This window comes from Falco biarmicus, chromosome 19, assembly GCF_023638135.1.
Source record: "Falco biarmicus isolate bFalBia1 chromosome 19, bFalBia1.pri, whole genome shotgun sequence".
NCBI classification, from domain to species: Eukaryota; Metazoa; Chordata; class Aves; order Falconiformes; family Falconidae; genus Falco; species Falco biarmicus.
Genome location: NC_079306.1, coordinates 5,813,215 through 5,836,274, shown reverse-complemented (window position 1 = coordinate 5,836,274; position 23,060 = coordinate 5,813,215). Strand labels below are relative to the sequence as shown.

Genomic DNA, 23,060 nt, shown 5'->3' with positions numbered 1-23,060 from the left:
AATGCAGCCACAGCTGCTCCCGAGCGTTGTTGCTGTGCCTGGTACCGCTGCACTGATCACCACACGCCACGCTAGTCAGCTCCATAAATAGCTTTAAATAACAGCAATGCAATAAATCACAGCTGAGTGGCTGTGCCAGGGGGGACTGCAGCCAGGGCGGGGACCCCTGGGGCCTGCCCAGGGGGCCACCCCACTCTGCCCATGCAAGGGCTGAGGTAGATGCGGTTACCTGCACCGGGGTTTGTCCCCTGCGTGGCACAAGCCCCTGGAGCTCTGCTGAGGGGCTGCCCGATGCCGTTCCATGGACAGTGTCCTGGCTGCCAATGGACAATAAATAACCAAATAAATAGGAGCTGCGGTGCCGCTGGGATCGCTCCCTGGCCGAGCCACAGCCCCGATGGGCTTGTGTCACTGCTGCTTGTGCCGGTGGTTCCTGAGGATCTCCAGGATCTCAGCTTTCTGCCTCTCCCAGGCTGCTGATGGGCTTCTCTGCGCCCGGGGCAGAAAGAAGCTGTATTTCAATCTTGGTGGGCGCCGCTCATCCACCACCAGTGCCTGCAGCACCAGGGGCTCACGCAGCGGCCCCCGGCCTGCCAGCATCTCGGTGGCTGCCGTGGCCCCGCTGTAGCGCAGGGTCGCACCACCCGCCAGCACCACGTCAGTCGGGGAAGGCACAAGGACATAGCCACCGTTGAGGAGGGAGTTGCCAGCCGGCTGCCTCAGTGCCAGGAAGACATCCTCACCGCCTTGCGCCGAGATCTGCCGGACCAGGAGGTGCGTGGCACCTGCCGGGATGGTCACCACGTCGTTGTAGCCATAGCTGTGGGGCACAGTGAGGTTGGAGGGGAGATGATGGCAGCCGGCAGGTGGCATGCCCCCAGTCCCACCGCCACCGTTGGGGTGCTTACCGGGGTTTGGTGAAGGAGCCATAGACTTTGGTGCAGCTGGAGCCATCGCCACCGCACATCATGCATTTATCGAACTTCTTCTTGGAGCCAATGACACGGTCGCAGCCAGCAGGGATGCAGCGGCCCTGCACACACACCCCCGTGCTCTCAGGGGAGCAGGGCGTCCCGTCGGCCACCTGTGGCATGGCACAGCCTCAGCGCCTGCCGGCGGCACCCTGGGGTGCCTGGCGGACAGGGGAACACTCACCCTTGGCTGCAGCACATGGTAGTAGCCCAGGGTTTGGGACTGGCAGGTCAGCTTGCACTGGTCCCGCTCAGAGACGCCACTGTAGCGCGGCACCCAGTCCAGGGGGGCTGGGAGCCCCTTGACGAGGTCAGGGCGATGGTTGTAGGCGGCACATTGCTCTTCCCGGAAGGTGAGGGCTGCCGGCAGCAGTGTGGCACAGTCGGCACCGGCAGCAGCCCCCAGCCTGCCCCCATAACCTGCACCGGGGACCGGTGCAACCCCTGCTCCCCACCCCTGGCCAGCCCCACTCACGGGTGCTGCCGGGACACTCCTCCACGTTGCAGGACTGGAAGCGGGTGCGCTTCCCCTCACAGTACCGGCCACCATGGCGAGGTGCCGGCGCGGTGCAGTTGCGGTGGGAGAGCTGGACGCCACCACCGCAGGTCCGTGAACACCTGCCCCATGGCCCCCATGGCCCCCAACCACCGTCCACAGGTGTCTGCAGCCAGAAAACAACAGGGAGTGTCAAACCTGAGCTGGTGGGTGAGTGCCCACCCCGCCGCCTCTCCGGGACTCACGGTGAGCTCCTGCAGGCGGCCAGTGCCAACGCAGAGCCCATCCATGCAGACCCTGCCCGGCGCGCACGGTGTGCCATCGGCCCAGGGGAAATGCTTCGTCTGGCAGACAGAGCGGCCACTGACGTGGCCGGTGCACCACAGCGAGGCGCAGGGCGGCTGCAGGTCACCGCAGTGCCGCGAGTGGGGCCCGAAGGTGAGCTGGCATTGCTGCAGCACTGGGTAGGTGCTGCCGGGCAGCGCTGAGGGCAGCTGCAGCCACTCCAGGGGCTTGTCCAGGAGGCAGTGACCTGCGGGGACATGGCACTGCTACACCAGGGGTCCCTGAGAGCACCGAGATGGGATGTGGCTGCACCAGGATCCCCTGTGCTGGGTCGTACCGTGGCCATTGTCCAAGAAGTCAGTGATGAAGTGGGTGCTGCAGGGGGACCACACCTCACCGGGATCCAGCGAGGAGAGGACAGGGGCCATCATGTGGCGCGTGGCTCCAGAGCGGCTATTCAGCTCCTGGCAGGGCTGGGAGGTGTCGTGCAGCATGTTGAAGATGTGGCCTGTGCCGAGGGACAGTGGTGTCAGCCCTGGAGGGGCTCATGGGTGGCAGTAGGTGTGCTGTGTGTGTCCCCCCCATGCTGGCCCCCGCTGCTCACCCAGCTCATGGGCGACTGTGAATGCCGACTGTAGCCCATCGTCTTCCACAATGGCACAGCTCCGCTCGGGGTCACAGATGGTGCCCACGTCAGCCATGCCCAGCGTGTCGCAGGTGGCTGCCCCGCACAGGTCCTGGGGGCAGGCAGAGCATGGGGAGGTGCTCCAGGGCACCCCAAGCCCAGCCAGCACCCAAACTCTCTGGGGTGGGCCCATCTGAGGGGCACCCAGGGACCCTGCCAGCTCACGACCACCCTGCAGGGACCCCAAAGAGCCCTGCAGTACCCCCACAATAACCCCCCAGCTTTCACCCCACACACACACCTGCCGGGTGAAAAGGATGGCGGTGTCAAAGTGGAGGGGACTGTCCTCGTCGGGGACATTGAGCCCCCTCTGCCACTGGCAGAAGTTGCGGAGCATCTGGGCAGCGTTGGAGGTGGTGGGGGGCCCTGGGGTGCCCTGGCCCAGCACCACCAGCCGCGTCACCCGCAGCTCCACCGCGTTGCCCAGGCTGCCGTGCCGGAAGGACCGGGCGGCCGCCGCCAGCACCGTCAGCAGGTACCGGTGGAGCCCCGCGCCGTGGAACTGGGCCATCGACTCGTCCGCCACCACCAGCATCTCCACGTACCGCGGCACCGAGGCGAAGCGCTGTCGGGAAGAGGGGCGCTGGGGCAGGGCACCGGCGCCAGCCCGTGCCCCCCAGCACCGTGCCCGTGCCAGCCCGGCACACCCCGGTGTCTCTGGGCCCTGCACCAGCGTGTCCCAGTCCGGCCGCCCGCGGCCCCGGTCGCCCCCTCGGGGCGGGTCCCGGCCGCGCCCCTGGAGGCGGAGGGGAAGCCCGCCCCGGCCCGCCCCTGGCCCGGCCCATCTCGGCTCGAAGTATCCCAGAGCCCGCCCATCCCGGTCCCGGTCCGTCTTGGTCCGCTATGTCTCGGTCCATCCCGGTCCCAGCCCACCACTGTTCGGTCCGTCCCGGTCCATCCCATCCCAGTCAGTCCCGGTCCGTCCCGGTCTGGTCCGTCCCGGTCCATCCCAGCCTATCCTGGTCCCAGTCCATCCCATCCCAGTCAGTCCCGGTCCGTCCCGGTCCATCCCATCCCAGTCAGTCCCGGTCCGTCCCGGTCTGGTCCGTCCCGGTCCATCCCAGCCTATCCTGGTCCCAGTCCATCCCATCCCAGTCAGTCCCAGTCCGTCCCGGTCTGGTCCGTCCCGGTCCATCCCAGCCTATCCTGGTCCCAGTCCATCCCATCCCAGTCAGTCCCGGTCCGTCCCGGTCCATCCCATCCCAGTCAGTCCCGGTCCATCCCGGTCTGGTCCGTCCCGGTCCATCCCAGCCTATCCTGGTCCCAGTCCATCCCATCCCAGTCAGTCCCGGTCCACTCCGGTCTGGTGTGTCCCATCTCTGTCCATCCCAGCTTATCCCAGTCAGTACCGGTCCGGAGTGTCCCAGTCCATCCCATCCCATCCCAGTCAGTCCCAGTCCACTCCAGTCCGGTGTGTTCCATCTCTCTCCATCCCAGCCCATCCCGGTCAGTCCCGCTCCACTCCGGTCCGGTGCGTCCCATCTCCGTCCATCCCAGCCCGTCCCGGTCAGTCCCCGTCCGGTGTGTCCCCGTCCATCCCATCCCATCCCGGTCAGTCCCGCTCCATCCCGGTCTGCCGTGTCCCGGCCCAGCCGTACCTTGGCTCTCCTCGGGGCCGGCCCCACGCGGGACCGTGCCCCGGCTTCGTCCGGTGCCGTTACGGGACAGGCGGGTCCACGCGCGGCACCGGCGGCGGCGGCTACCAGGAGCGCCAGGAGCGCGCGGCGCATGGCCCGGGCACCGCGACAGCGCCGCGACAACAGGTCCCCGCCGGCTCTGCCCCCGCCGCCTCCTTTTAACGGGCGAGAGAGGCGGCCCCGGGCGGGCGGAGCGCGGCAGGGAGCCCCGGCCCCCCCCCCCCCCGCCCCGTCGTTCCGGGAAGGCAGAGCAGGGTCCCCAGGGAGCTGGCCCGAGCCGGGGGATCCCCCTCACCGACACACCCTCGCTGGGATCCCCCTCACTGGGACCACCTGCACCAAGACGCCCTCACCTGCACAGGGACCCCCTCACCAGGACCCCATTGCTGGGGTCCCCTCACCGGGACCCTCTCTCCGGAACTGCTGCAGGGCACCCGCAGGGCAGCAGGGGCCAGGGGCAGTGCAGGTGTCTGCTGGGGGCAGCCTTGGTGTGCCCAGGGTGGGCACGGGGCTGGGGGCACCCCAGGGTGCTCTCCCACCCTGCAGCACCCGCTGCCCCCTAACACCCCACTGCTCTGTCCCCTTTATCCTTACTGGTCCCTTTCATCCCTCTTTATCCTCCTCATCCCACCTTGTCCCCTCCATCCCTGCCCATCCCCTCCATCCTTTCCCATCCTGTCTCTTCCATCCTTCCTCATGCTCTTCATCCACTCCTGCCCCATCCATCCTCATCCTCTTCATTCATCCCTATGCCCCCCATCCCTTCCTGTCCCCTCATCCCAGCCTTCCGGTGCCAGCCCGCCTGTCCCCTCCCCATGTCCGCACTTCCCAGCAGGGCCACCCGTGTGTCACACCGGAGTCACCTCCTGGCCCCCAGCCCAGCTGGGCAGGACATGGGCCACATCCTGCTTCCTCCCTTCTCGGAACGAGGGGGCAGGGCCCAGCTGCCCTCCCTGCCCCAGCACCCCTTAGCACTCCTGTCTGGGGGTCCCCTGGGTGCTGCCATAGGGGTGCCGGTGCCGGTGCCATCCCCGCCGTCCCCAAGGAGAACAACAGGGTGACGCGGCCTGGCACAAAGGGAGCCGGTGGCACTCGGCGCTGCCGCACAAAGAGCCTCTGTGCTGGTGCCCCAGCAGTGCTGGGCTGCACCCACGGGACCTCGCCAGCACCGCAGCCGGGCCTGGCTGGGACGGCACCTGCCCAGCACCCACCCGTGTGCGGGAACAGTGCCGCCATGGGAACGTGGAGCCCACCGAGAGCTCGCCATGGCCTTGGCACCTGCGTGGCCAGCAGCCAGCACGTGCAGTATCCGCCAGGCTCCAGCATCTGCCACAGCCAGCATCCACCGGAGCCAGCATCCCACGGGCTGCAGCATCTGCTGCCTCTGGCATCCGGCACAGCTGGCATCCCTGGGGTCTGACATCTGCTCTGGCCAACATCCGCCACCTTCAGCCACATGCAGAATCCACCCTCTCTGTCATCTGATGGCTCCAGCATCCCCCCAGTTCCAGTATCCCCAGCTCCAGCATCTCCCAGTTCCAGCAGCCCCTGCTCCAGCATCCCCCCAACTTCAGTATCCCCAGCTCCAGCATCTCCCAGTTCCAGCAGCCCCTGCTCCAGCATCCCCCCAACTTCAGTATCCCCAGCTCCAGCATCTCCCAGTTCCAGCAGCCCCTGCTCCAGCATCCCCCCAACTTCAGTATCCCCAGCTCCAGCATCTCTCCAGCTTCAGTATCCCCAGCTCCAGCATCCCCCACAGGCCTGCTGTCTGAGCCATGGGGCACCCCTGGGTGCTGGCAAGGGCTCAGCATCAGGGGCTCGTCCTGGCCCAGCTCCCCTGCCCAAGGCTGGACCCAGCCCCAGCAGGGTGGCCCCGTGCCAGGGGCAGGGGGGGCAGCCAGTGGGCAACATCTGGGCAGCATCAGCCTGCACAGCCGCCATGACTCACGCTGCGCTGCGTGACCTCAGGAACAGCCTTGACGTGGGTTTGGCTGCTGACGTCACTGGGGACAGTGATGCAGGAGAAGGCCACGGGAACCAGCACGACCCCACGGCTGTGGGGACACGGGGGGGGAGGGCACAGGGGACATGGGGGGTCCTGGCACAGCGGGATGGTCCCCGTGTCCCCTGGCAGGGGGGCCAAGTCCAGATGCCAGAGTCTGGGAACTCCCCAACGGCGGGGGTGGGGGTGTGCTTGGCGCGGGTGGATGCGGGACTATTTTGGTCACCCCCACCCAGCATCCTCATGGCAGCCCGGTACCTGTCCCCCCAGCACCCGCACGGGGACACTGTGGGTGTCACAGAAGGCGGCAGGGGCCACCCCCAGCTGCAGCGGCCCCTGAGCAGGGGGGTCTGGGGACACACGTCCCCCCGCCATCACGCCAAGACACCGTGCTCCTCTTTCGCCCGCCACATACTGCTCACCCCCCTCCCCTCTGCCCCCTCCATCCCCTCCGTCCACGTGCCCGTGCCCGTCGCAGTGCCCTCCGTCCCTTCCCACGAGGCCACCCCGCCCCGCATCAGCCTCTGCCCGACACAAAGATGGCGGCAACGCCCACGGCCGTTTCCTGTTGCCTTTAATACCAGCGCCGGCGGGGCCCCCGCAGCCAATATGGCGGCGCTGCGGGCTTCGCCTGCCCTCCCCAAGCATGGCGCCCGGCCCCGCCCCCTGGCAGCGGCGCGGGGGGGCGGCGCATGCGCAGTGCCAAGGGCAAGATGGCGGCGCTGCGGGCGCTGGGGCGGCTGCGGGCACCTTCGGGGCTGCGGGCAGCGGCGCGGCTGGGGCTGGCCCCGGCCCGGTGAGAGCGGCGGGGAGCCGGGGGGCCGGGGGCGGCGGCGGGAGGCTGGGGCTGGGGGCGGCAGGGCCGGCCCCCCCCCCCCCCCCCCCTCACGGCCTGTCCCCGTCCCGCAGGGCGCACCAGTGGCAGCCCGATGTGGAGTGGGCCCAGCAGTACGCCGGCGCCGTCATGTACCCCAGCAAGGAGACGGAGAAGTGGGTGCCGCCGCCCTGGAACGGTGAGGGGCCCTGGCGGGGGAGGCCGGGGCTCTTGGGCCCGGGGGAAAACCTGGGGAGAGAGGCCGAGGCCCTGGGTGGGCCCGGGGCAGCGAGCCGAGGCTCTGGGGGTGCTCTGAAGCCCTTCGGGTGGCCTGGAGGGGATCTGGAGGCTCTGGAAGGGTGTCAGGGGCCGCGGGTGAGCCCTGGAGGGGTGTTGGGGGCCTTCGGGGGGGCTCAGTGGGCTCCAGAGCCGGACCGGCGTTCCTCGGATGCCCTGTGGGTGCTCGGGTCTGCGTGGGGTGTGCTCAGGGCCCAGTGGGGCTTACGTGGGGCTGGGGAGTGCCCTGCAAGGACTCAGTGGGGCTCAGGTCTGCCTTGTTCTCCGGCGTGTCCCGTGGGTGCCCAGGTTTCAAGGGATGTGGGTGTAGGGGGTGAGTCCGCTGGGAGCTTTAGCCCCACCTGTGCCCCCCTAAGCTGCTGCAAGGGGCTCCTGTGACGGGCTTTGAGCTTCTCCTTCCTTGCTTCTCCTTGCTGGTTCTGCAAAACTCCCCGTGCCTGGTCTCTGCTGCAGCCCCGGCTCCTCCCTGGCTTCTTGCGCTCCGGGGAGAGCGGTCAGCGCAGGCTGAGCCTCCCAGGAGGCCCTTGGACCTGGCCCAGGGGTCTTGCGTTGAGCTGAGACTGGAGCTGGCGGTCGGGACGCTGTGTTCCTGATGTCCGGCCAAGCGCTGAGCTCGGCTTGAACGTCTGTCCAGCATCCGCTCTGCGTGCCTGTGCTGCTGGGAAAGGCCGAGCACTCTTGGGGGCAGTGGTGCCTCTGGGGGTGGATGTTCCTCCCTGTCTGACTCTCCTCTTTGCTCCCTGAGCAGACAGGGACCCTCTGGCTCACAAGAAAGTCTCAAGTTTGACCATAAACTTTGGGCCTCAGCACCCGGCTGCCCATGGGGTCCTGCGGCTGGTCATGGAGCTGAGCGGGGAGACGGTGAAGAAGTGTGACCCCCACATTGGCCTCCTGCACCGAGGCACTGAGAAGCTCATAGAGTACAAGACGTACCTCCAGGTAAGGTACAGTGGGCTCCCAACGCTTCCCCATCCCAGGGGCTGGTGTCTGTCTGGGGAGAGACAGGGGTGTTCTTTTGGGGTGAGAAAACTAGGAGCTGAGGGGTTGCTGGTGTCCATCTGTCTGCAGCTGTCTGATTGGATGCATCAGCAGTTTCCTTGGTGCACTGGGAAGGGATTATTTGCCTGTTGGGTTTTGCAGCAGGGTTTGTAAACAAGCCCCACTGATTTATTATCCTGATTGGATTTTAATCTTTCTGTTGGCAGGAGAAATGGAGCTTGAAATAGCTCAGGACTGGTCGGGGGGGCACTGCCTTGGCTGGCTGCGGCAGCTCAGGACAGCACCCACGCTCAGCTGTGTGGCAGTGACAGTTTTCAGCTGAGGATGCACAAGGGACTGGGGCCCTTGCAGTGTCTGTGAAAACTGGCAGAGGGATGTTTTCTGTCTTCCTTCATGCCTTATCCCAAGGCAGGGCTGTCCATGTGTCCACTCCAGCCTGGAGCTGGAGCTTCTGGGCTGCGTTTACAGCTGCTGTCGTGCTTGGTGCTCCCTGAACTGGGAGGACACTGCGCCTGGTGGCTGCGTCCCAGCACTCCCCAGCTGCGGTGAAGCTTCTGAGTGCTCTCCATCAGTCCTGGGTGTTTGCTACCCAGCTGCAGGTGCCAGCTGCTGCCACTCAGGGACATTTCTTTTGGCAGGCACTGCCCTACTTTGACCGTCTCGACTATGTCTCCATGATGTGCAACGAGCAGGCCTATTCCCTGGCCGTAGAGAAGCTGCTCAACATCCGCCCGCCCCTGCGGGCTCAGTGGATCCGAGGTGAGGGCGTACCTGCACGTCCCCACACTGTTTCTGTGAGGCTCCAGCTCCCATCCCAGAGGCAGGCACTCCTGCCTGCCCTGCTGAGAGCTCATAGCTCTCGGCTTTCTAGGGGCTCAGCCCCTGTTTGCTCTCCCCAAGGAGGGGGCACAAGGCCCGAGGTGCTCAGCCACCTGTGCCCTCTCTGCCCCCAGTCCTTTTCGCAGAGATAACCCGGCTGCTCAACCACATCATGGCTGTGACCACACACGCACTGGATATTGGGGCCATGACCCCCTTTTTCTGGATGTTTGAGGAGAGGGAGAAGGTAAAGTGCAGCACAGCCACACCGGGGGATTGGCATAGGGGCAAATCTGTGGCTCGGTGCTGCCCGCGGGGCCATGCCGTGGAGCAGTGGGCTCTCCTCTGTCCTCACAGATGTTTGAGTTCTACGAGCGGGTCTCAGGGGCACGGATGCACGCCGCCTACATCCGCCCCGGTGGGGTGCACCAGGTAAGGGTGGCTGTGCTGTACCGTGGCTCCTGCGGAGCCCTTCCCATCTGGCGGGGATGTGCGAGGTGTCCCTGGATGGATGACCACCCTTCCCCTGCCTCCCTGCCCGTGTCCCCAGTGCCGCTGGCTGTGTGTGGGCTGACGTCCCTCTCTTCCTGTGCAGGACTTGCCCCTGGGGCTGATGGATGACATCTATGAGTTTGTGAAGAATTTCTCCATGCGGATAGACGAGGTGGAGGAGGTGAGCAGGATGGGAGCCAGACTTATGCTTGAAACCTGGGAGAGAGGGACAGTCCCCATTTCCCAGCACTCTGAGGGCTGGAGTCTTGCGTTGCCTATCCTCTGGGCACGGGCAGCGCGGGGTTATTCCTCCTGTGGCAGTAGTGACAAGGTGACACAGGTCAGGAAAGGGGGTGTGCAGCTGGGGAGGGCAGCCGGTGCGAGGGACGGGTGACTAACACCTTGCTGCCTGCAGATGCTCACAAACAACCGCATCTGGAAGAACCGCACCATTGACATTGGGGTGATAACGGCAGAGGAGGCTCTCAACTATGGGTTCAGGTGGGTCCAGTGGCTCCCAGGGATGCCTGGCAGGGGGTGGATCAGCCTCCTGCCCCTGCCCAGCTGTGTCTGAAGGTCTCAGCCCTGACTGCAGGCGTCCCCGTGGCTGATTGGAGCTGCCTCAGGGCCTGATGGCAGCTCTCCGGCGACCACAGCTTGGCAAGAGCTGTGACACTGTGTCCTGCCTGGCTTTACTCGCCTGATGTCCCTGAGCCACCATCCTGTGGCTGCTGCTCAGGGCTGTGGGGAGTGTGCAGGCGGGGGATATGTGGCTGCTTTTTTCCCCTGTGTCGGGGTCCATTTTGGGGTGTGGGGAGGGCCGGGAGCTGGCGTGGGGCTGCTCACCCACCTCCCTCCACCTAGTGGGGTGATGCTCCGGGGCTCGGGGATCCACTGGGATCTGCGCAAGACCCAGCCCTACGACGTCTATGACCAGGTGGAGTTCGACGTCCCCATCGGCTCCCGGGGCGACTGCTATGACAGGTAAACCACGTGCTGTCTCTGCCGGGGGCTGCGGGAGGCCTTGGCAGGGTCACACCTCCACTGTGGGGCTGTGATGAGGCTGCGGCTTCCCCATGGGGCGCCCACTATGCTGGGCGTGGGGTCCTGAGCAGCGTGGGGGTCCCACAGGTACTTGTGCCGTGTGGAAGAGATGCGACAGTCCCTCCGTATCATCCTCCAGTGCCTCAACAAGATGCCTGAGGGGGAGATCAAAGTAGATGATGCCAAAGTCTCCCCTCCGAAGCGGGCAGAAATGAAGGTAAACACGCTGCCTTCCCGCACCGGGCCTCGCTGCTGGCTGCGTGTTGGTGCTGGCGAGCAGGAAACGCTGTTGGGCATGTCAGATGCTTCCGCTGAGGCTTTTGCTGATGTTATTTGCTGCTGCGTCTGTTCCCCGGCTCAGCTGGGGACTGCCTGGCCTGCTGTGTGCTGTCCCTGCCGGGTCTGGCAGCATCTGGGCAGGGAGCACGGCTTTGTGCCGGGAGGGTTCGCTGCCTGCTGAAGCTGCGCCTGAGCTCTGCAGCAGCCTGGCCCCGTGCAGCAGGAGGGAATCTCCCTGCCCTGGCTCTTCCTTGCCCAGCCCAGCTTGGCCAAAAAGCCACTCTGGTGAGGGCAGGTGCTGGCAGAGCAGAAGCCGGCATGGAAGAGATCTGGCAGTGCCCTGCCTCGTCATTCCACATGCTTGTTATGGCCAGTGGCCATATGAACGTGGCCACCACCCTGGTTCCCACGCTTTGCGCTCTGTCACCAGCCGCCGAGGCGCAGGCAGGAGATGGGCAGCGTTTCTTGCCTGCACAGGGCTGCTCGCCCTTGGTGACTGCGCCCTCCTCTCTCCACAGACGTCCATGGAGTCCCTGATCCATCACTTCAAGCTCTACACGGAGGGCTACCAGGTGCCCCCTGGAGCCACCTACACAGCTATTGAGGCCCCCAAGGTGCAACTTCTCATAGCGTTACGGGGACAGTGGGCTCTGTTGTGGTGAAAGGTGTCCCGTGCCACTCTCTGGGGACGTCGTGCTGCTTGTGTCACTGACTGGGTGGGCTGTCCTGTCCCCAAGACTCTGCTCTTGTACCAGACTGATGTTTGAGGGCTGGACAGTGCGGCTGGGATGCAGAGCCTCAGCCCCCCAGCAGCGTCACCATGTCACCAACCCCATTCCTGTGTCCTTGCAGGGCGAATTTGGTGTCTATCTTGTCTCAGACGGCAGCAGCCGCCCCTACCGCTGCAAGATCAAGGCACCTGGATTCGCTCACCTGGTAGGAGAGGCTGGGGTGGCTGGTGGCATCACCATGCTGGTACCTGCGGTGCGGGTGGGATTTGGGCTGGAGGGGACAAGTGCAGCCTGGGATGAGTGCTCTTTCCCGCTCTCCTTGCTGGGCTTGCTCCGCCGCAGCCCCAGCACGTCTGCTGTGACTCCAGCTCGCCTCTCGTGCCTCTGCCGTTAGAGCTGGTTTCCTTTTTCTGCTGATAACTGACCACTTCCCCCAGCTCCTCCCCAGCGGGTCACGCTGGCTGGGGCAGCACCCCCTCCCCTGTCTGCCCATCCACCACGGGCGAGGGTGGGGGGGGGTGGGCCCTCTGCCACCACGGCACCCGCTCCGGAAGCAGTGAGCCCCACCAGGCCCTGTGTGGTCACTATTGTTTTGCAAACCCGGGAAGCGGAGCTGTCCCTGCCTGCCTGGGCAGGCCTGGGGCCAGGGTGGTGGGTGCTTGGGGGGCTCTGGAGAGGGGGCTGTGGACTGATGGGGGTCCCTTGTGCTCTGCTTCAGGCGGGTCTGGATCGGATGTCGCAGGGCCACATGCTGGCAGATGTCGTGGCCATTATTGGTATGTTCCCTCCTTGGACTGGGGGCTCCCATGGCTACCGGGGGGGCTTCTGCCCCATTGTGGGGGGCTGGTCATGCTATGACCCCTCTTTCCCTCCTGCAGGCACACAGGACATCGTCTTCGGGGAGGTGGATCGGTGAGGTGCCAGCCCCGCTGTGCCCATCTCCTGCTGTGTGTGCTGCTCTGGGCGGAAGGGTCCCCCTTGCCCCCCCCCTCCGCGTGCACCCTTCTTCATCTGAGTCAAATAAAGACTAAACTGGGTCCTTCCAGGCCAGTGCCCCATCTCTGCCTCTTCCCTTATCCAGCCAAAGCCTGGTGAAACCCTCTTCCCTTTCCCATGTGAGGCTTGTGGTCAAGAGCTTCCCCTTCCCGTGGTGGCAGCCCCCTGGTGCAGGCCCCTCCATGGCCGGGAGGAGCCCGGGGGGACCCACAGAGTTTCACCTGCAGCAGCCCAGGTTTGGGTGCTGCTGATTCCTGCAGGCTTTCTCCGACAGCCTTCGTCCACCCCGGGGCTGGTGGGTGCTCCTGCAGCCCCTGTGGCTGACCGCAGCAGGGCTGAGGGAGCTGCGGTACCACCAGGGCCAGGGTGGGCTGGGCACAGGGACGGCGGGTGGCACGTGGGGACCGCGGGGACAGCTCGCTGGGCCCTTGAGCAACATCCCCACCGCCCATTGTGGGAAGCGGGGACGGCTGCGCGGGCCAGTTCCCCAGGGCCAGAGGAGGGGGGAAGCCAGCAGAGGCGGTGCGAGCCGGCCGGGGAGGGGGTGGCGGTGGCACTGGCTCCGCAGTTGCTGATTGCGGCACGATAACCCCGACCGGCCGGACCTCGCGCGGGGCCTCGTGGAGGGATGGGCACCCGCCTGCTGCTCGCCACTGCCCTGCTGCTGCTGTGGACCCCAGCCACAGGTGGGGATGGGGGTCCTGCGGGGATAGGGAGCAGCTGGGTGGGTGCATGGCCATTGGGCTGGCGCTCTCAACCGCGTACTCGCCGTTTGGTGTGAGTCAGGATCCATCGAAGGCCCCTCCCAGGGTACTTGTGTTAGGGAGGGGCGCCCCAGGGAAGGTCCTGGTGGGCTCCAGTGCTCTCCGACACCATCCAAGGGGGTGTTGGTGCCACCTGGGATCCCCCGGGACCCTCTGCTGTTGGCAGCATGCAGAAAGTGGTGATGCTTGGAGGTGGCGGAGCTGAGCTCTCAGCAGCCAGGATGGGTGCGGGACCCATCCTGGGGCCATGCTGACCCGGGACACCCTCCCACCCTCCCATTGTCCCCAGAGGCCCTGATGGAGCCGGAGATCTGCTATGTCCTGGATGCCATCCTCTTCCTCTATGGCATTGTACTCACCGTCCTCTATTGCCGCCTGAAGGTGAGTGCCAGGATCCGGCCTCATCTCAGGGACCAGCTAAACCCCTGGCACACCCTGTTTTTTGGGGGGGGACCCCCAGGAGGCCAGAGCTCCCAGGGCTTCCCCACCTACGCTGAGGCTTTTTCCTCTTATTTCTTTTGTTTGTTTATTTTTTATTTTGGGCAATCCCTTCGCCCCCCTGCAGTTCCTGGTTCGCCGAGCATCGCAGCGGGGAGCCGGCAAGGAGGTAGCAAAGGGCAGCCAGGACTCTGGGTGGTTTGGGGCTGGGGTACCCTGGGAGGGACGGGCCCCCTCAGCCAGCACCCACCCTAGCTGATGCTGTAGCCGCGGAAGGGGAAAGCAAAGGGGAATTGGCTGAGGGGAGGGCTCTGGTGGTCTTGGGGCTGGGAGGGGAAGAAATCCAGGAAACCTCATGGCTTCCCCCCACTTTGCCAGGGATTAGAGGGGGGGGGGGGGGGGAGGGCAGAGCAGGACAGGGGTGTCTGTGTGTCCGTGTCCCTCATCCTGGCCCCCCTCAGCTCTTTCTCTTTCTCTTTCTCTTTCCTGGAGCAGAAGGAAGAAGCTGTCTATGCAGTAAGTCAGCCTGGGGGTGATGCATTCTGGGGGGGTCCTGTCCTGGGGGGGGCCCTACCTACGGCCGTGTCCCCTGGTGGGGTGCCATGTCCCCTGGTGGGGTGCCGTGTCCCCTGGGGTGCCTGTATCCCACTGGGTGTCCCGCCCCGTAGGGACGCCTCACCCTGGTGCTGTATCCCATGTGCGCTGTTACCTGGGGGAGGGTGCCCTGTCCCCCACTCCCCCCCTGGGAGCACCCACCTTGGGTGCAGCCCCCCACTCCGTAACAGCCCAGGGCCCTTCCCTGGGGCAGATGTTGGGTGGGAAGCCCCCATAGTGGGGTGACAGCCTGCAGGGGGGTGGCCATCGTGAGGTGGGGGTGAGCACCCCGTAACCCCCTCTCCCATGCAGGGGCTCAGCGGTGAGAGCCAGGAGATGTATGAAACCCTCCAGATGAAACATTCCTGACTGTGTCCTGCTGCCGCGCCACAGACGTTCCTCGTTGCCCTATCCCCCCCCCCAGCAGCTGGGGACGCCCCTATGGCCCCCCCCCCATTCCCTCCCCCAGGACTGTGATGGAGAACTGGAGCTTTTCCCCCCTGGAAATGGCTGGGTTTGGCCCTGAACTGCCTCCCGACCAGGCACTGGCACAGCCTGAGCACTGCTGCTGTGCTGGGACCTCCTGAGCCAGTGTGGGGCTGGAGCTGCCTGGGGCACATGGTGCTGTGTCCCCTCACCCAGTAAAGCAGCACCAGTGTAAACAGAGCAGGAGGGTGTGTTGTAATGGCACGGTGACGATGGCACCGGCTGCTGGTGGGGGTGGACACGGCGTGGGGACAGTGATGATGGCAGCTGCCAGCAGGGCTGGGTGCTCGACAGGGACAGTGGCACCGTGTCCTGCTGGGGACAGGGACCCCTTGGGGATGGTGGCACCATCTGATGGGGTTAGAGCCATGGGGACAGGGGGATGGTGGGGCTGGAGATGGTAAAACCAGTGCCCAGCCGCAGCTGCTGTGTGTTTCTGGGCAGAGGAGATGCTTCTGTGGAAGAAAAACCCCACCATTTCCCCATTTAACTAAAAAAACCTGTATTTTGGGGGCAATACCATGGGAACTGCTCCTGTGCCCTGCTGTGGCCCTGCAAAGAATCCCCCAGCACCCTCGGTGGGGAGGGGACCAGTAGCAAGAACCCAGCACCTCTGAGCCTGGGGGGGGGGGCCTGGGGGCTCCTCAGGCTTTGGGGGTCCCGCTGCAGGGGGAGCAGGGGATTGCTGGCAGCACTGGGGAGTCTTGGCAGGAAGGGGGAGGACTGGGAGGGGGAACGGGGAGCCCCTGAGGGTGCTGGGAGGGGGAAGGGGGAGCACTGGGGTCACTGTGTAGCCCCACACAGGATCCCCCCCCCCCCCCCAACTCGAGTTGGGCTCTGCTGATCCGGATCGGGCCCCGAGCCGAGTGGGCGCCCCATGGCAGCCGTGGGGTTTGTGTCCAGGGGTTTTCCCAGGGTATGTGGGGGGGGACACACCCGTGGGTGCCCACTGGTGGGGACACCAGCATGCACCAGTGCAGGGGCGGTGCCCCTGGTGTCACGGGATGTTCTCGTAGATGTCACTTGGGAGTTGTGGCTGCGCATGGGGACCCGGCAGCACCGCGTACGTGACAGGTGGCTCCCACGGGGGTGGGGGATGGGGGGAGCCCCAGGGGGGCCGAGATGCTGATGTGCCTGGAAGAGAATCGGTTTGGGGCACAGGCTGTGGGTGGTGGCACACGCGGGTGGCGTCCCCTGTCCCCTTACTCACTGTACTCACACTCACCCTGCTTGGTGACCACAACATGGGTGTACAGCACCTCCTCGTCCTCCACCTCCTTGTTCTTCAGCACCCTGGGGTGGGCTGCGGGCTCTGGCAGGTGACCCTCAGGCTCCGGGGGGGCAGTGGGGTCCCTGCGGGGACAATGGGGTGTCTGGGGAGGAGGCTGTCCCAGCCCTGGGGGAAGGGGCTTTGCAGCTGGACCCCCTTGCCCACTCACTCACCTGCCCTGGCTTCTCCTGGTGGCTGCAAGGCAAGAGAGGGGCATTAATGGCCCTGGGTGTTCCCGGGGTGACAGTGGTGAGGGACCCCCGGGATCCCAAGCCAAGGGCCCTGGGGCTCAGCCCTGCATGGCCAGGAAGGAGAGGCGACCCCCCCCCAGACCCCTAGACCTCTGGCACCCCAGGCTGGCAGTACCAGGGGCTCAGCCCTGCACACCCAGATGAGATGGGGGAACGCGGGCTGCCAGCAGGGAGCACCCCCAAACTACCCCCCAGCACCCCGGAGCTAAGAGCACTGGGGGGCTCAGCCCCAGCCAAGACGGGGGACACGGGGTGCAGCCCCATCCACCTCCTCCAGCTGGTGCGGGAGTCTTTCACCCCACCCAGGACCACTGACCCCCAGCCCCCAGCGCAGGTGACCCACCTGCACGATGCCGGCGCCGGAGCTGCCAGCCCACGGCAGCGAGCAGGAGCAGGAGGGGCACGCTGAGCCCCGTGGCCATGGCTGGGGACAGAGCGGAGATGAGCCTGTGTCAGCCCCGACGCCGGGGGGCTGGACCCCCACAGGGACCCGGGGAGGGGGGGGATGAGGGCGACCCCCACCTGTGCCCTGATGCTGCCATCCCTGTCCCGGCAGCACCACCGAGAGGGTGAGCACCGGGCTGCGCGCCCAGAAGACGCGGTGGGTGCCCAGGCTGTTGGTGGCCAGGCACTCGTAGGTGCCGGCATGCTCAGGCCCCACGGCCCCCAGGGACAGAAGGGGCCCCCAGCCCAGCTCCTGCCTGTCCCGCAGCCAGGTGAAGTTCACGGGTGCGGTGCCTGCCCGCACCGAGCAGCTCAGGTTGAGGTTTTCACCCGCCAGCACCGACGGCTCCGTCCTTGCCATCGCGATGGCAGCACCGGCCACCGGCACTGCCAGGCAGGGGGACAGTGCCGGGGTCAGAGCAGCGGCTGCTCCCCGGCGTGGGACCAGCCGATGCTGCGGGTGGGGGGCACCCCAAGCCGGAGGGTCCTGCTCACCCAGGACGGTGACCCGCAGCGGCGGGCTGTCGGCTGTGGTGCTGCCATCGGTGACGGAGCAGTGGTAGCGGCCGCTATCCTGGCGCCCCACGGCGTGGAGCTCGTAGCGGGGGCCCATGGCCAGCGGTGTGGCTGAGCCCTGCCGATGCCAGGAGAAGGAGAGGGGCCCCGTCCCCACGGCCACCGAGCAGTTCAGCGCCAGGCGGTCGCCCTCCACCACCTGCCCGCCGGGGGGCTGCGCCACCAGGGACACCCCTGAGACTGGGACCCCTGCGGGGAGGAGATGGGCAGGGACAGGGGACCGCAACCCGTGGAGAGGGGGGACCCCAGGGAGGGATGGGGGGGCCAGAAGAGCGAGTGGAGACCCAGGCAGGGGTGGGGGGACCCCAGGGAGGGACAGAAGGATGTGGTGAGAGATGGAGGGACCTGGGAAGGGATGGGGGGACCTGGGGGGGCTACCCAGGCCCGGTACACCCCCATCCCTCCTGCACACTCACTGTACACGGTGACAGTGACCGGGGCGCTGTGTTTCCACACGCTGGCTGTCTCTGCCCACACTTCGCAGTAGTAGTTCCCTGAGTGAGACAGCCCCACAGCCAGCAGCTGGAGTTGGGGGGAGCCCTGGGGCCCCCCAACTACCACCCTGTCCTTGTAGAAGATGTACTGGAGGTGGGCAGGGGGCCGCAGGGGGCTGGAGTGGCTGGAGCAGTTCAGGGCCAGGGGGCTTCCCTCGGTGATCTCGGCCGGGCCCTCCAGGCGCAGCACTGGCACCGAGAAGAGCTCTGGGAAGGAGCCGGGGGGGCGACGGTGACCCCGAGCCTGCTAGGTAGGGGCAGGGAGGCTGCACCACACTGGGTGGGTGAGGGGAGTGGGTGCTCACCTTGCACTGCCACCATTACCGGTGCCGATTTCTGCCACCCTACTAATAAGTACTGCACCACAGCCTGGCAGTGGTAGTGCCCGCTGTGGTGCAGCTGCAGGGGTTGCAGGTACAGCTCAGCCCCCAGGGTGGGATCCTTCAGCACATCCCGCTCATGGAAGAACTGCACCTGGCTGATGTGCTTGTCCTTCCAGCCCCGGCAGCGCAGCTGCAGCCTGTCCCCTTCCAGCAGCGTCCGCGCCGGCACCTGCAGTATCAGCCAGTCTGCAAGAGAAGGCTGTGGCAGCTGGTGCACAGGGATGCAGCCAGTGGGCTCCCATTGCATGGGGAGGCATTGGTGTGCAGGGGGATGCACCAGCATGCACGGGGATTGCACCCAGTGATGCGCAAGCGATGCAGCCAGTGTGCACACGGATGCACCTGGGTGCACAGGATGGGCTCCTGTCACATGAGGGGCAAGAGGCTGTGAAATGGAGCCCACCCAGAGCCCTGGGGACACCTGCAGGTGTCGAGAGCACCAATCCTGCCCCTCACCATTTGAGAAGCTGAGGGTGATGGGGGGGCTGAGCTCAGCACCGGGGCCGCGGCACTGGTAGCTGCCGCTGCCAGGGTAGTCTTTGGAGGCATGGATGCGGTCAGATCCTTCCTGCCACCACAGCATATTGTTGATGTACCAGTAAGTGGGGCCAGGCATACTGGAGCCCCGGCAAGTCAGCATCACCGTCTCAGTCTGGAACACCGGCGTCCAGGGAGGATCCAGCGTGAGCTGGCTGAGCTGGGTGCCTGCAGGGTGACAGGGGATGCCAGGCTGCCAGGCCACCCGGGGTGCCTGGGGACAGCAGGGTCGGGGACCGGCAGCGAGGACTCACCAGCGAGGCCGAGGGCTTGGGCTGGAAGGGAGAAGGGAAGAGGGGCTGGGTGGGGACTGCTGCCACGGGGACACCAGCACTCAGGGGACAGGGCTGTGGGGGCTGTCCCCAAGCTGTCCCTACGGGGTCACTGGCACCCATGGGAAAGGCCATGGGAATGGTCCCCCAGGGCACCCAGCAGAGCCCAGGGGACATGTCTGCATCAGAGCCACCCATGCATCACATCTGTGTGCCATGGCTACCCCGAGCTGGCACAGGTCACAGGGACGTGTCTGCCCCCTCCACAGCCCCATCTCCATGGCCCCATCCCCATGGTCCCATTCCTATGGCACCTGTCCCCATCCCCACAGTGCTCGTCCCCATGTCCCCATCCCTACAGTGCTCATCTCTATGTCCCCATCTCCACAGCCCCATCCCCATGTCCCCACCCCCACAGGCACCCCAGCCACATGGTGTCAGTCCCCACACCTCCACCCCTGTAACGCCTGTCCCCGCATTGCCATCCCCACCGCCCTGTTCCCACTGGCCACCCCAGCCCACAGTGCTGGGCATGCTGGGCATGCTGGGCATGCTGGGCGTGCAGCCCCGTGGGCTGGCTCTGCTGGCATTGGGGACCTCAGGGGACCCCGCAGCCACCCCGCGCTCCCTGCCACGGGCTGGCCAGTGCCACTGGATTCTGCCTCAACCCACTGCTTCCCGAAACAGGGAGGGATCCAGGCGCCCATCCCCATGGCATCAGGTCCCCTGCCAGCCCCACGGCCCGTGCCCGAGCACTCACCCCAGAGGAGCACCACCAGGCTCCTGGCCATGCCGTGGCTGCCAGCCCTTTGCATAGCGGCTTTTTGGGGAAAGGGGAAGGAACGCTGCTTCCGCGTCCCCACGCCTTTGCCCCAGCCCCAGGGCACACGTGGCTGGTGCGGTGTAGCAGGGACCGGGGCCAGCCGGGTTCCGCAGGGGCCTCTGACCCCGTCGCCCAAGGGGCCCCCTGGGCACTGGGACCCACCAAGGACACAGGGCACAAGTGGCCCTGTGGGCGATCTGCACCCATGAAGGGCTGAGACCCCCCTGGCTGGAGCCCCCGACGGACTGGGACCCCCGAGGGGCCGGGACCCCCGAGGGGCTGGGACCCGCGAGGGGCTGGGACCTCAGGAATCAGCATCCCGTGGGCTGGGACTCCCAGAGGGCCGGGATCCCGAGGGCTGGGACCCGAGGGACCGGGACCCCAGGGCCGGGACCCCGTGGGCTGCCCCGGCTCCGCGGTACGGGGTGGTCGCGCCGCCCCGACTGAGGGGCCTCACGCCACGCCCCGGGCGCTGCGGCGCCGCCTGGCGGACGCAGTGGGGAACGGCGCCGCGCGGGGCGGGGCTCGCTGGCAGGAGGCGGGGCCTCCCGGCGGAGGCGGACCCGGCGCCAAGATGGCGGCGGAGCCGGGCCCGGGCCCCGACCCGGAGCTGGAGGAGCTGCTCGACAGTAAGAGAGGGGGCCGGGGGTCTGTGGGGTGCAGTGGGGCAGGGGTTCTTTGGGGTGCACTTATTGGGGGGTGCAGTGGGGCAGGGGGTCTTTGGGGTGCACTTATTGGGGGGTGCAGTGGGGCAGGGGGTCATTGGGGTGCAGTGGGGCAGGGGGTCTTTGGGGTGCACTTATTGGGGGGGTGCAGTGGGGCAGGGGGTCTTTGGGGTGGTTACTGGGGCACAGCAGTGTGAGGGTCTCAGGGCAGCCCCCCCAAGACGGGGCTGGCATTGGGGTCCGTGGGGCAGAGCAAGGCAGGGGGGGCCAGCCTGTGCCACAGGGTGGGGGTCATTGTGGGGTGCCAGGAGCTACTCCGGGGATGGGGGGTCCCTGGGCCAGCGGTGCCCGGCGGCCCCCCTCAGCCCAGCCCCTCCCCAGGTGCCTTGGACGACTTCGAGAAGGCCAGGCCCGCCGCCCCCCCCCCGCCGCCCCCCGCCGGGGCGCAGCCCTCGCTCAGCGCCGCCGCCAAGGTGCGCCGCTGCCAGGATGCGCCCGCCGCCCTCGCCCCAGCTCGCAGGGAGGGGGGACACACTGACACGCGGTGGGGGGGGCTGACCGTGCCCCTCTCCCCAGGCCTCCCTCTTCGCCTCGCAGGAGAGGTTCTTCCAGGAGCTGTTTGAGGGGGAGCTGGCCTCGCAGGCGGCGGCCGAGTTCGAGCAGGCCATGCAGGAGCTGGCCCGGGAGGAGCCGCACCTGGTGGAGCAGTTCCAGAAGCTGTCGGAAGCGGCGGGCAGAGTGGGTGAGTGGGGCCGGCACGCGGGCGGCCCCGCCGGGCGCAACCCCTCAGCGCTGTTGCCAGTGGGTTTAACAAGACGGCAAAGCGGCGGCCGCCCTCCCTGGCTGCTGGCTCGGTTGCGCCAGGGTTGGCGTGTTGCAGCCTGCTGAGACCTTGCTGTGCCAGCAGCGTGGCAGCACCCGAATCGGCCCCAGCAACCTCTTGCCGGCAGCCAGAGATCCGAGGTCACGGCAGAGCAAGCAGCGTGTGCCGGCCCAGGGTGGGATGGGGTTCTGGGGGCACTGGCGGTGGAGGGGTTCCCACCATGCGAGGTGGTTTGGTTCAGCTTGGGGCTGGCTGGCACCTCGCTGGCGGTGCAGTGCCAGGGCTCACCAAGCTCCGCCAGCCACTGCCGTGGTGGAGCAGGATGGGGGGAAGATTTGGGGGGCTTTCAGGGGATACCTCGGTCCTGCAGGCTCTCAGGACCCCCATTTGGGAGCAGGGTCCCCAAGACAAGACCTTGTCGTGCGGGGTGGCACAGGGTGCTCGGGCTCCCCCCCTCCCCAGCCAGCATCTCCTGGTCCCTGCAGGCAGTGATGCGACGTCACAGCAGGAGTTCACCTCCTGCTTGAAGGAGACGCTGAGCGGCCTAGCCAAGAACGCCACCGACCTGCAGGTACAGCCGACCTCCCGCCAGCCAAGCGAGGTCCCCCCGGCGGTGACCCCATCCCAGGGGGGTGCTGACCATGTCCTTGCAGAGCTCCTCGGCCTCAGAGGAGGAGCTGGCGAAGGCGCTGGAGGGGCTGGGGCTGGAGGAAGGCGACGGCGAGGGCAGTGTCCTGCCTGTCATGCAGAGCATCATGCAGAGCCTGCTCTCCAAGGATGTGCTCTACCCCTCGCTCAAGGAAATCACCGAGAAGGTGTGTGGGGGGGGTCTGGCAGTGCCAGGGCATGGGACACACGTGGCAGTCCTGGCGTGACCTGCCGCCGTCCCCACACAGTACCCCGAGTGGCTGCGGCAGCACGCTGAGGCGCTGCCAGCTGAGCAGTACGAGCGGTACCGGGCGCAGCATGGCGTGATGGGCCGCATCTGCCGGCAGCTGGAGGGTGAGCAGCCAGGCGAGGGCGAGGAGGAGCGGCGGGCACGCTTCGAGACCCTCCTCGACCTCATGCAGCAGGTGAGTAGTGAGGGGACAGACACCCCTGACCTCCCCAGTGCCAGCTGCACCCCCCTCCAATGCCACGCTTAACCCCCTGTGTCTCCCCCTCAGCTGCAGGACCTGGGACATCCACCCAAGGAGCTGGCCGGGGAGTCGGTGAGTGTCACCGGGAGCCCCTTGGGGGGGCGGGGGCCCCACCCGGACCCCCCCCAGACCCCTGGGTCCCCCAGCTCACTCCCCCCTCCTCCCCACAGCCCCCTGGCTTCAACCTGGAGCTGCCGGGCGCGGCGGGCGGCGAGCAGTGCTGCCTCATGTAGCGCCAGCAATGGGACAGGGGTGCCCACGGCCCCCCAGCGCTGCACTGCCAGGGGCAGCCCCTGCCTCGTTACAGACTAATTGAGGCCCCCGACGAGGATGAGGATGAGGATGAGGATGCCGAGCAGAGCTGGGGCCACAGCGCGGAGGAGCGGGGCTGGACGTGGCAGCTCTGCCATCCGGCACCGGGGGGTGGGCCAGGGGGTGGGGGACGCAGGGACCCCCGGCCTGGGGGCACGTATGTCCCCCCGATGTCTCCAATAAAGGTGTTGGCAACTACCGTGGCTCCCGCCTGGGGAAACTGAGGCAGGGGCGGCCGGCGG

General features: G+C 66.8%; 5 protein-coding genes across 10 annotated transcripts; 3 read left to right on the top strand and 2 right to left on the bottom strand.

Annotated features, from left to right (window-relative positions):
• Window positions 1-78: 78 nt before the first annotated feature.
• Window positions 79-4,204, bottom strand: ADAMTS4 (ADAM metallopeptidase with thrombospondin type 1 motif 4). Its single transcript, XM_056322058.1, has 9 exons — window positions 4,036-4,204; window positions 2,679-3,002; window positions 2,357-2,489; window positions 2,090-2,260; window positions 1,713-1,999; window positions 1,447-1,633; window positions 1,156-1,331; window positions 909-1,084; window positions 79-820 (listed from the first exon to the last, which is right to left on the bottom strand). Exons 1-9 carry the CDS (start codon window positions 4,165-4,167, stop codon window positions 409-411), a joined length of 1,998 nt encoding a protein of 665 aa, XP_056178033.1. The 5' UTR covers window positions 4,168-4,204; the 3' UTR covers window positions 79-408.
• Window positions 4,205-6,748: 2,544 nt separating this feature from the next.
• NDUFS2 (NADH:ubiquinone oxidoreductase core subunit S2) lies at window positions 6,749-12,596 on the top strand. Its single transcript, XM_056322086.1, has 14 exons — window positions 6,749-6,872; window positions 6,986-7,089; window positions 7,936-8,126; window positions 8,825-8,945; window positions 9,140-9,252; window positions 9,363-9,437; window positions 9,601-9,678; window positions 9,913-9,998; window positions 10,362-10,481; window positions 10,629-10,758; window positions 11,339-11,434; window positions 11,673-11,756; window positions 12,270-12,327; window positions 12,430-12,596. The coding sequence occupies exons 1-14, from the start codon at window positions 6,769-6,771 to the stop codon at window positions 12,465-12,467; spliced, it is 1,398 nt and encodes a 465-aa protein (XP_056178061.1). The 5' UTR covers window positions 6,749-6,768; the 3' UTR covers window positions 12,468-12,596.
• Window positions 12,597-13,046: 450 nt separating this feature from the next.
• On the top strand, window positions 13,047-15,009 carry FCER1G (Fc epsilon receptor Ig). The gene is made up of 5 exons (XM_056322138.1): window positions 13,047-13,233; window positions 13,601-13,692; window positions 13,877-13,918; window positions 14,245-14,265; window positions 14,656-15,009. Exons 1-5 carry the CDS (start codon window positions 13,176-13,178, stop codon window positions 14,710-14,712), a joined length of 270 nt encoding a protein of 89 aa, XP_056178113.1. The 5' UTR covers window positions 13,047-13,175; the 3' UTR covers window positions 14,713-15,009.
• A 305-nt stretch (window positions 15,010-15,314) lies between these two features.
• Window positions 15,315-20,214, bottom strand: FCGR2A (Fc gamma receptor IIa). 6 transcript variants are annotated; one of them, XM_056322067.1, is made up of 10 exons: window positions 19,817-20,214; window positions 18,704-18,952; window positions 18,170-18,416; window positions 17,787-18,071; window positions 17,290-17,559; window positions 16,873-17,181; window positions 16,694-16,774; window positions 16,273-16,294; window positions 16,049-16,182; window positions 15,315-15,963 (listed from the first exon to the last, which is right to left on the bottom strand). In XM_056322067.1, exons 2-10 carry the CDS (start codon window positions 18,794-18,796, stop codon window positions 15,827-15,829), a joined length of 1,578 nt encoding a protein of 525 aa, XP_056178042.1. In that variant the 5' UTR covers window positions 18,797-18,952; window positions 19,817-20,214; the 3' UTR covers window positions 15,315-15,826. The 6 variants fall into 6 exon arrangements, 4 of the variants coding, with proteins under 4 accessions (XP_056178042.1, XP_056178039.1, XP_056178040.1 ...); XM_056322064.1 differs by having other exon boundaries at window positions 18,170-18,433; window positions 19,817-20,212; XM_056322065.1 differs by having other exon boundaries at window positions 16,055-16,182; window positions 18,170-18,433; window positions 19,817-20,210.
• Window positions 20,215-20,326: 112 nt separating this feature from the next.
• PEX19 (peroxisomal biogenesis factor 19) lies at window positions 20,327-23,016 on the top strand. Its single transcript, XM_056322121.1, has 8 exons — window positions 20,327-20,508; window positions 20,926-21,017; window positions 21,121-21,286; window positions 21,853-21,938; window positions 22,021-22,182; window positions 22,264-22,440; window positions 22,534-22,578; window positions 22,677-23,016. The coding sequence occupies exons 1-8, from the start codon at window positions 20,454-20,456 to the stop codon at window positions 22,737-22,739; spliced, it is 846 nt and encodes a 281-aa protein (XP_056178096.1). The 5' UTR covers window positions 20,327-20,453; the 3' UTR covers window positions 22,740-23,016.
• The last annotated feature ends 44 nt before the right edge of the window (window positions 23,017-23,060 follow it).